Source organism: Andrographis paniculata, unplaced genomic scaffold, assembly GCF_009805555.1.
Source record: "Andrographis paniculata isolate CXL003 unplaced genomic scaffold, ASM980555v1 Contig69END, whole genome shotgun sequence".
Lineage (NCBI taxonomy): Eukaryota > Viridiplantae > Streptophyta > Magnoliopsida > Lamiales > Acanthaceae > Andrographis > Andrographis paniculata.
Genome location: NW_026137605.1, coordinates 279,744 through 290,373, shown reverse-complemented (window position 1 = coordinate 290,373; position 10,630 = coordinate 279,744). Strand labels below are relative to the sequence as shown.

The following is a 10,630-nucleotide window of genomic DNA, read 5'->3' as shown; positions in this document are numbered from 1 at the left end:
AACAACGTATATTTGGTGCGGAGTGGATTTATCAATCCCAGAATTGACTTTGCTTCGACCACACCGCATTTGTTGTGCGTTACGTTTCCGTAGGATTGGTAAAAGCAAAATTAGCGTGCTGCGAGCACGTTTTTGGTTGTTTTTCTTTCTTTTTTTTTTTTTTTTTCTTTTTTTCCAACGCTAGATGGATGATCTTGTTTCAAATGTTTTTTTTTTTTTTAAAGTATAAATCAGTTATTTAAATAGTAGGTCTTGATTATTTAAATAGTAGAGATTATTTATATAATAATTAAAAAGTAAAATATGCATTTAAATAATTTTAACTTAATATATTTATTTATTATTATTATAAATTAATTTAATACAAAAATTAAAGAACTTTAAAGATAAATAAAAATATTTGTTAATTGAGCTGAAATGTAAAATAAATAAAAAATTAAAAATTTAATTAAATTAATTTATATTAATAGTATGTAAGTCATCTTTTATGAAAAAGAAAACATGAATTATATATGTGGTGGGACGATATGAATATTATTTTTTATTATAAAAGTTAAAAAGTAAAAAAAAAATACATATCATATTAAAATTTGTGCAAAACAGTTTGAATCTATTCTTTTATGACTGATATAGTGTATGATTTTTATCCCAAAAATTTTTTATTTTTATTTATTATTTAATTTAGTTTATATTGTTTTTTTTTTTTCAAAACTCTCCATACAAATATTTTTTTCGTACAAATTATTTTCAAATAAATTTAAACATCAAATTTAAAAACTATTCATCTAAACAGCATAGTTGCGTGTTGTTTGGTTTATGAAAATGAACTAGCATTTTTTTTTTAGATAAAAGCATGATTTAAAATTTATTTATTTATGATAAACATAAAATAATTTATAAAGAATAAAATTTTAAATATAAATTAAAATATTTATTTATTAAAAAATATATAAATAAATAATATTAAGTGTATTCTATATGTATAATATTATGTGTTACTAAATTAATTTATATTTATTACATATATTTAAAATTAATATTTATTTATTAAATATAAAGAAATGTGGACATATTAAAATAAAATTTATGTAATTTGTTATTGTACCGGAAGTATAGATATATTAATTTGTTCTATTATATTATAAATAATTATACATTAAAATTAAAATAAATAAATAATTAATTTAATTATAAATCATAAATTAAAATATTTAAAACGGAATCAATAGTTTTTTTAAAAAACAGAGTAAATTTTATTGTATTTTTAGTAAAAATGTTGTGTTTTATTTATTGTGTAAAATCATTTCTATTAATATAAAATTTATACTAAATAAAACTTAGTTTTTTTATTCTAAATAAAAATTTAAATTATGCAAATTTTGAATAAATAAAAATAAAAAATATTTTAAATAATTTTTAAAATAAATAAATAAGTTATTAATATAATAAGGGTGTGTTTGTTTGGGGGTTTGGATTTTGGATTGGGATTTGAATAGTAAAAATTTTGAATTTGAATAGTTGTATGATGTGATATAAATAGGGTTTGATGTGATGTTTTGAATGTAAAATTGATTTTTAGTATAATATAAAAAATGAAAAATAGGTGTTTGATTTGATGTTTTTTGGGGGAAAAAATTGGATGAATAGTGGAAATCCTCCAAAATCCTTCAAACAAACACACCCTAAATAAAAAAAATTGTATATTTTTACTAAAGTAGATGTCATATAATTGAAAAAAAACCTCAGTCCCATACCATGTCCATTTTGCCGTTTCTGTCCGCCCCACGTACCATGTCACTTTTTTTTTTAAAAAATGATTATAAACTTTAATTTTATTTTAAATTTTTTAATTTTATTTTTTTAAAATTTTAATTAAACTAATTAGTTATTTTAATCTTAATTTATAATTATTTATATTATAAAATAATTATTTTCATTAATACATTCTTAATTATCTACTTATTACACTCTTCCTAATACTGTATCTACAGTACAGAACAGAGACAATATATATAAAATACTTCCCCGTCCCCAATCTATCTATCCATTTTGTTTATGCACGAGATTTTAGGAATATTAGTATTATATTAAGATAAAGTAGAAATAAAGGTAAAAAGATTAAATTAACTCTATTAATATTATATGATATAAAGATAATAGTATTTATGTAATATATTGTAAATTAGAAGGGTATTTGTAATGCTGGATACATAATATAATTATTAAACAAAAGAAACGGATACTTTGTACTATCAAGGACATTATGATTTTAGTGTGCAGTGGGCCCGTTCTCTCCTCGACAGTATCATGTTCTTTAAAGCCTGGATCCAACACGTGTCCTATCCAATATAAGTACAGTGCGGCATTCGAGTGACATATTTACCCCTGAATTTCATTTTCGGATGTGTTTGTTTGGAAATTGAATTTTAAATACATTCATTTTTTTTCTTATAAAATTAAAAATTTATTTTTTATATTCTACTAAAAATTAATTTTATATTTAAAATATTATATAAATATTTATTTATATCACATTATATAATTATTCATATTTAAAATTTTTACTATTTAAAATTCAAAAAGCCCGAACAAACACACCGGCTGTGTCGTGGAGTACCGTCACCGCTCGTTTCGCCACACGTGTCCAACAATTCGTGTACGAAAGCTCTTCCCATCTGCGCCCCGCCCCCCGCAATTAGTAAAGAAGATTCTGTATGATGTGTTTGGAAGTCCGATTTCGTCCCAAATATTTTATTCGTTTTATTGAAGACGCGATTAAAATGTAATTTTTTTTTAGAAAAATAACAAAATAAATGAGACGAAAGTAAATAAAAAGTGGCCATGAAAAGTGAAAAGAAAAAAATATTATATTATATAGTACTATAATTTAGTTATATTAGATAATTTTATTCATTATAATTTTTTTATACGTATTTTAACAAACAAATAAATAATTTATTATTTTTATTTTTATTTATCAACTATTTTTTATTATTTTTAACGTATTTTTTATAAATACGAAAGACTTAAACTAAAGTATTATTTATAAATACGGAACAATTTTAATTTAAAAAATAAAAATAAATTATACAAATTTAATCCCACAAAAAATATATATATATAATTTTATAGGGTATTTGAAACTGAGTAAGTAATAATTTAAAAAATAATAAATGAATATACCTTGATATTTTGTCATTTTGAAGAGCAAAGTTTATAAATAAATAAAAATTATTTAAGAAGAAAAACCAAACAAACAATTAAAAAAAGAAAAGAAAAACACAACCAAACAAACCTACCAATTATTGCTAAACGCCTGGTGTTGAGATCCCAGGAGCTCTTAGCCATTTTGTATTTAAAGGTTAAACCATCATAGTTTATGTCGGTTTTGCAGAAAGTGCTACGTAGCATTAAAGCATCCAAGGAGAGAGGGAGAGAGAGTTGGATTGAGAGGCAGCAACCCACCCACCGCTCGAGCCGCAACTGTAAGCAATCGAGGTTCCTTTGACGTTGTTTTCCTGCTGAACGGCGCTTATCACTCGCTGAAATTAATTTTTCTTGGTTGGAGGATCGGCATTGAGGTAAGGCGGTGGTGCTGCCAACTTCTTATTTTAGCTCTCCGATTATGTTCCGTAATCGTTTGGAATCGGATGTTTGGATTGATTTCTTTCGAGCTGTAAGTGTATTCGTATTCGTGTTCATCTTCTTTTTTTTGGATTTTAGTTTTGATGCTAGGTTTTGTACTGGTGAAATGTATGGAAAATATTTGTGCCTGCTTGTTTTCTCTCGTCTGTATTCGTTTAGGCCACGGCTCATGATCCTTAGTGATATTCTTCTTGTTACTTGACATTGCCTTAGGTTGCGGAATTGTGCTTTTCTAGTGTTAACAGGTTGTTTTTGTGAATATTTTGTTGTACTCAAGTTGATGATCTGATTTTGCTCGTGGAATTAAAACAATTTATGCAAAGTTGAAATTGAATGCATCGTGAGGATTGTCCAATATTTTGAAAATCAAGCCCGATCGGGCTCTGGGGCTGGTTGAACGTCCTGCCAATTCAAGAGAAAGGTCCGGCTAGATCACAGAAATCCGACTTTTAAGAACAGTAGAAAACTGTAGTTGACCCTGCAAATAGGGCCTGGTTTAGTCCGACCGTCTGGCTAAAACCTAAAAATGCGTTGAAGTAATTTTCAACTTATTTTGTTTATTTGTTGGCGATTTGATTCCTATTGAATTGATCTGTTTTATTTGATGTTAAAACTTAATAAAAATGGGCTGTTACTTTGTTGGTGGTTTAGCGTGTATTTTACAGTAGTATTATTATTATTGCTTGGATGCCAAAAATTGAGTATAATTTCAGTGCATCATTATGCTTACCATCTAATATAGTTTATTATTAATTTTTATCTATGTACTAATATTTATTTTATATGTACGATGTCATCGTTTCAACCAACCTGCAAAACTTAAAACTAGTAAAATTCTCAATTCCATATATGATCTGTTTTTCCAAACATTGATGTTAGCCTGGTTGTGTTGAAGGAGTTTTAGGCATAGGAGCTTTATGCCTACTTCCATACATCATTATTCCATAGAGTGGTTCTTTTCTCTCTTTTTCTATTATTCTTATTTTTTGTATTAGGACCCATCCATCTTTTTTAGCCTTAAACTAAAAGTTAGAAGATGTATAAATGAAAGAAATCAGAATATTAAATTGTGTCTTAAAGTATGCCCAAACTCAATGGCAGAGTGGATATAGAACTCTCAATCTTGTGATCTGGAGGAAGGTTTATCATTGAGATTTGAAATGTTAGGAAACTTGCCTGGAGCTTCCTCAATGCATAAGCGGGCAATGATGTCAAGAGATTACACTGACCTGAGTGATGTTGAATATGATGAAGGTGAACTCTGCTTCTCTTACTCATTTTTCTAAAAGCTTTATTTTGTTTAACCTTGTATTCCTTTCCCATTCCATAAAACTGTGTATTCATGTTAAGATGATCTTACAAAATTATTGTTTCCTTTGTATTTGGAGATCTAAACTTACTAGATTATTCTAATGATCACTACAGGAATTAGTAAAGATCTTGTTGTCTTAAAAGCAATCTAGTGTAAACTCCCTGAATTTCTTTTTCTCCCACAAACTCTTGTTCACATGTTCATTAACCTGTGATGGTGTTATTTAAATATCAACACTATGCTTTTTCAAGACACATGATACTGTGAGGTTAGTTAAATCATAATCAAATCTACTGTTATTTTACAAGTTTATTGCTGGGTTTTTGTGTGTCTTTCAGAGCTTGAGAAAAGCAGTTCAGAGCAAGAGACTACAAAACCTCCATGGAAGAAATCACTCCCTCATGTGCTTGTAGCAACTATAGTTTCTTTCTTGTTTGGCTATCATCTTGGGTTTGTTTTCTATTATTTTTTATTCTTTTGTTTTGTTTTGTTTTTTTTTTTTTTTCCTTATGTACTTAATTATTTTATTTTTATTGCTCAAATATTTCACTTCTCAGAGTTGTTAATGAGCCACTTGAAAACATATCTATCGACTTGGGTTTTAACGGCAATACATTGGAAGAAGGTACTATCACGTTATTCAAGTCATATTTCTTTTATTAGCATTTCTTTTGATATTTTCATCTTCAGTTTTACTGTTCTTACCTAACACAGGCTTGGTTGTTAGTACTTTGCTTGCTGGTGCATTTCTTGGATGCCTGTTCAGTGGTTGGATTGCTGATGAAGTTGGGCGCCGTAGGGCATTTCAGTTGTGTGCATTGCCTATGCTTGTAGGTGCTTCTATATGGTATGAAATATTCTTTGATTTTATACTTCTGAAATCCTCTTATGGGAATGAGTGGAGGACGAGGATAGGATTTTTTTTTTTTGAAAAGTCATAGTTGCTTTAGATTGTTTCTGTATCTATCCATCTCATGGATGCGGGCAGTATACTGCCTCAAGTTTGCTGTGAACACAATCCATTGTATCTTTTTATTCTATGACTACTGACCTTATCTAGTAAATTAGCAGCAGACTGAATGGATCTTTCAAATTTCCCTTCCATACTTTTCCACTTGAAAAGTATTTAGAGTTAAGTTGTACCTCTCTCTTCTTCCCAGCACTGGCATTTATACTGGCTTGGTAGTTTCTCATTTAGTTTATGTGTAAATTCTAAATATAGGGCTGAATGTCTTTAACACAGATAGATAAGATGCTTTACTGTTATTTACTTGTATAATTCATGTCTCTCATGCAATCAATATTCTTCTAGTGTGTTTGTTTGGGGGTTTGGATTTTGAGTAGTAAAAATTTTGAATATGAATAGTTGTATGATGTGATATAAATAGGTCTTGATGTGATATATTGAATGTAAAATTAATTTTTAGTATAATATAAAAAATAAAAAATAGGTCATTGATTTGATGTTTTTTGGGGGAAAAAATGGGATGAATAGTGGAAATCTAATTCAATCCCCCAAACAAACACACCCTAAATGTTTCTTTCATCAAATATTCCGGTTTGTGTGGGCATGGTGTGTAACATGTAAATCTTTTCTCATAACTTATATTCAACTTCCAAAGAGTTCCTGATACAATATTTTCAGTGCGACTGCTAAGAGTTTGATGGGAATGCTTCTTGGGAGGTTCCTTGTTGGTACTGGTTTGGGAGTGGGTCCGTCAGTCGCATCGCTTTATGTGGCAGAGGTACTGAATTTTTAATTTTGTTGTCCGTTGAGAGCACATTCAATGAATAGAAGGGTTGACGCTTGTCCAATGCTTGTTTGTGACCGTCAAGTAGATCTCTCCAGCTCATGTAAGGGGAACTTACGGGAGCTTTATACAGATAGCAACTTGTTTTGGGCTGATGGGAGCTCTAGTAATTGGGATTCCTGTCAAGAGTATTTTAGGATGGTAAGCTGAATAAGCTGAGATTTTGATCTGTGATTTGAAGTCTGTGAAGTCAGTTATTGATGTATGTATGCTCTTGTGTATCTTTGATCAGGTGGCGCATCTGCTTTTGGGTATCCGCAGTTCCGGCTGCAATGTTGGCTATTTTGATGATGTTTTGTGCTGAATCTCCACCCTGGCTTTATAAGGTTTTCAGTTATGCTTCGGTGTATTTATGTTGCATCATACTTCCTTAGTATCTGTTTCCTAGAATTTTCTTTCATGGAGTTATAATCATAAAAAATTACAATGCATTTACGTTGCCCCTTGATATATTTTAGTTGTTAATAACATCAAAGTTGCATGCTGTTAAAGTTTCTGAATATCTGCATATTTTCTCTGTACATCTATAACTCTGCTTGAGGTGGTGGTGAGGCGGCTGGGATATCTTGATATATTCCTTCGGTCTAGTAATCTTCGTCACCTTGTACTTATTTCTAATTATAGTATGCTTGTTCTCGAGTCGACTGGAATACTACAGCTAAACAGAAAGTTTGGTTATTTATTTCTAGCCCTTGATATGTTACTTTCAAAGAATCTATTTTCAAATTTTATGAACAGTTATCATAGATAGTTGAATAATATTAGTTGTTTGTTTAATTCAACATTTTGATAGATTGTGTACATGGCAAACATGAAATGCTTTATATATCTACATTGTCATATAGAAAGGAAGAATTGCTGAAGCTGAATCTGAACTCGAGAGACTTCTTGGAAGTCCACATGTTGCAGCTGCAATGATAGAGTTATCAAAGACAGACTCAGGGGATGAAATTAATGCTGTAAAGCTTTCCGATTTGCTTTTTGGAAGGCATTCCAGAGGTATTATTGTATTTGCTGCTCCGTATGTCCGTCTCTCTCTTTCTACATATATATATATATTTATATGTAGACACCAAAATGTTTTGTTATTCACTGGGTTCTTTTGCAGTTGTTTTTATTGGATCAACCCTATTTGCTTTACAACAGCTTTCTGGAATAAATGCTGTATTTTATTTCTCTTCAACTGTATTTAGACGTGCTGGAGTTTCCTCAAACCTTGCCAATGTTTTTGTTGGGATTTCAAATTTCATCGGTTAGTTCTTTTCTCTTTCTCATTTTTTAAAATCCATTATACGATCTTGGTTGGAAAATTTTCGTATCACTACCAATTGATTTTCTACAGGTTCCTTCGTTGCATTGGCGCTGATGGACAAGCTTGGAAGAAAAATCCTCCTCCTATTGAGCTTCTTTGGCATGGTATACATTTGATGAGGAAAACTAATTTGCTTTTAAATAATTAGCATACATTGCCTTTCAGAAAGTAGTTTCTCTATCATCATTTCCTTTTTCTCGGATATAAACTAATAAGTTTGAATTTTAGTTATTTTCTTTACCCCAGAAGTTTCCATATACTCTTTATCTGATTGTCCATGTCGGTCAGAAATGCTTTGCATTTCAATAGTAACATAGTCACAAAATTCAACTTTTTGTAGCAATCATTATTTGACTCTGGATTTCTTCTACTTATAATTCAGGCTATAGCAATGGCTCTTCAAGTTATCGCTGCAGCATTATTTACGTCAAGCAATCCTATTTCGTTTTATCTGTCTGTCGGCGGCATGCTACTGTAAGTGCTAGCTTCGGAAACTTTTTCTTTTGTTCGGTGCCACATAAAAAGTGCATAGACAGTTATATGTTCTTATGGTTAATTATTTGGTGAATCTGGTCAATCCAATTGCACAAAAATCTGCTATCAAGTGAAATTTATTCATCTACTAACAACAATGATACTGTCTGTCTGTATCCAGATTTGTCTTATTGTTCGCTGTCGGCGCTGGTCCCGTACCAAGTCTTCTCCTCCCCGAGATATTTCCAAATCGAATAAGGGCTAAAGCCGTGGCGTTTGCTATGTCTGTACATTGGGTAATTATCCTTTCTGCATTTTTCTCTTCAAAAAGACACAAGTAAAGGCAATGGATTCAACTTCATTCTCACCCACACACATATATATGTATGTATACTTTGTGTTTGCAAGGTGTTCAACTTCCTCGTCGGCTTACTGTTCCTGCGCCTGCTCGACCAATTGGGGCCTGCGACGCTGTATTCAATGTTCTGCACATTCTGCTTGATGGCGGTGGGGTTTGTGATGCGTAATGTGCTGGAAACCAAAGGGAAAACGCTTCAAGAAATCGAGATCGCACTTCTTCCTCAGTAGTCATGATCGGGTATAGTGTTCGCGCAGCCGCTGCTCTCATCATACGACAAAAGTGCATGTCCCTGACTGACTGACAGTGTAGGCAAATCTTTCTATCGACTGCCGCCATGCGACGAGGATGACGGAAAGGCATTGGGTGTGCACTTAAAACAGCGTGTGGCGTGGCTGGCTGGCCTGTTTTGCTGAGTTAATTCATTACAATGATGCTTGGTCGAGACGGGGTATCGTATAAAGCTCTCACTTTTGAATATGAATGCTTCGTTACTTGCAATTCGCTTTTTAATTAACTTTCTTTATTGAAAATATTAATTAAGGTTTTTTTTTTTTTTTTTCTAAAGTAATATATACACTAGAAAAAGAAAAAAATAATCATTTTTAAAATTTAATAAATGTGCTTTTTTACTCAATAAAATGGTAGTCCCCCATTTTAACTTTCTTTTTCTGTTTTGGATTTTCTTTCACTAACTTTTGATTTGAGCATTTTTTCACCACATTTGGATATAATTTGTAGACTTTTAACCCAATTTGAGTAATATTTCTACTCCAAATTGACTTCTTGATCTAAAAGAGATGATCTTCCTGGGTGATTTTGCAAATACTTAGATTTAGTAGGCCTTCTTTTTGAATAACACTTCTTCTCAAGGTAGCCCCTTGTAGAGTTGGTTTTCTTTTCAACTTTTTGGGGGAGGGAAGACTTTCTATTATACTTTCAATTGATTCATTCATTCTCTTCGACCTCACGGTCCCGTGATAGTAGCACCTATATAATATAACTAATTAAATATAGTAACTAATTGAATATTTAATTGATTTTTTTGGTGATATGTGTATAAAATATAATTTAATTGTTTTAAACTGCCGCTTTAGTTAATGTGGTGGCATATGTTTATAAAAAGAATAGTGAGTATAAAAAAACAACAAAATATTCGACAGTATATCTTGTTATAATATGAAACATATATTTTGGTAATATATTATATAATGTTATATATTACAATATATTATAATTTTAGCACAATACCCATATTATATAGTGCAATACAATGAAATTCATATAGCAAATGTTAATATAATATATAACATATATTTTGAAAACATATTATAAGACGGTTATAGTATTGAATTCTAAAATTGAGCACCACACTATTTATGATTTCATAATTAATTTTAACATATAAAATACATTTATAATTATAAACGAACAATACATGTCTTTAATATGTGCTTATTGATTTTTTCAAATCAGCACCGTAAATCATTCTTATTATAAAATTTTATATATCATAATATATGACCCCCACAGAGTACATGCTTCTATTATAACAATAAACACATATTTTGTAATGAATTTTAATTATTTCAAATTAATATGTTCATTTTCTATTTCAAATCTATTGACAAATTAAAATCAAACAAATTTATGTCATATAATTTTTAAAATATTATTAATAAATAATATTAATATATATATTTATAAGTAAAAGACCT

The 10,630-nt window shown here is 29.9% G+C and overlaps 1 protein-coding gene across 7 annotated transcripts; it reads left to right on the top strand.

Moving 5' to 3' along the window:
- Positions 1–3,390: 3,390 nt before the first annotated feature.
- On the top strand, positions 3,391–9,449 carry LOC127263876 (probable plastidic glucose transporter 2). 7 transcript variants are annotated; one of them, XM_051293154.1, is made up of 15 exons: positions 3,391–3,581; positions 4,747–4,899; positions 5,296–5,407; positions 5,515–5,582; positions 5,672–5,804; positions 6,603–6,702; positions 6,797–6,909; positions 7,001–7,094; positions 7,614–7,767; positions 7,877–8,020; positions 8,111–8,184; positions 8,463–8,554; positions 8,736–8,850; positions 8,963–9,152; positions 9,225–9,449. In XM_051293154.1, the coding sequence occupies exons 2-14, from the start codon at positions 4,806–4,808 to the stop codon at positions 9,140–9,142; spliced, it is 1,473 nt and encodes a 490-aa protein (XP_051149111.1). In that variant the 5' UTR covers positions 3,391–3,581; positions 4,747–4,805; the 3' UTR covers positions 9,143–9,152; positions 9,225–9,449. The 7 variants fall into 7 exon arrangements, with proteins under 7 accessions (XP_051149111.1, XP_051149114.1, XP_051149115.1 ...); XM_051293157.1 differs by having other exon boundaries at positions 5,685–5,787; positions 8,963–9,448; XM_051293158.1 differs by having other exon boundaries at positions 4,813–4,899; positions 5,672–5,787; positions 8,963–9,447.
- Positions 9,450–10,630: the final 1,181 nt, after the last annotated feature.

Bases quoted from the DNA above. Each gene is read 5' to 3' on its own strand.
- LOC127263876 (XM_051293154.1), top strand. From the start codon at position 4,806: ATGTTAGGAAACTTGCCTGGAGCTTCCTCAATGCATAAGCGGGCAATG. The intron at 5,583-5,671 runs GTACTATCACGT...TACCTAACACAG, and splicing joins CGGCAATACATTGGAAGAAG to GCTTGGTTGTTAGTACTTTG. The intron at 5,805-6,602 runs GTATGAAATATT...CAATATTTTCAG, and splicing joins CTTGTAGGTGCTTCTATATG to TGCGACTGCTAAGAGTTTGA.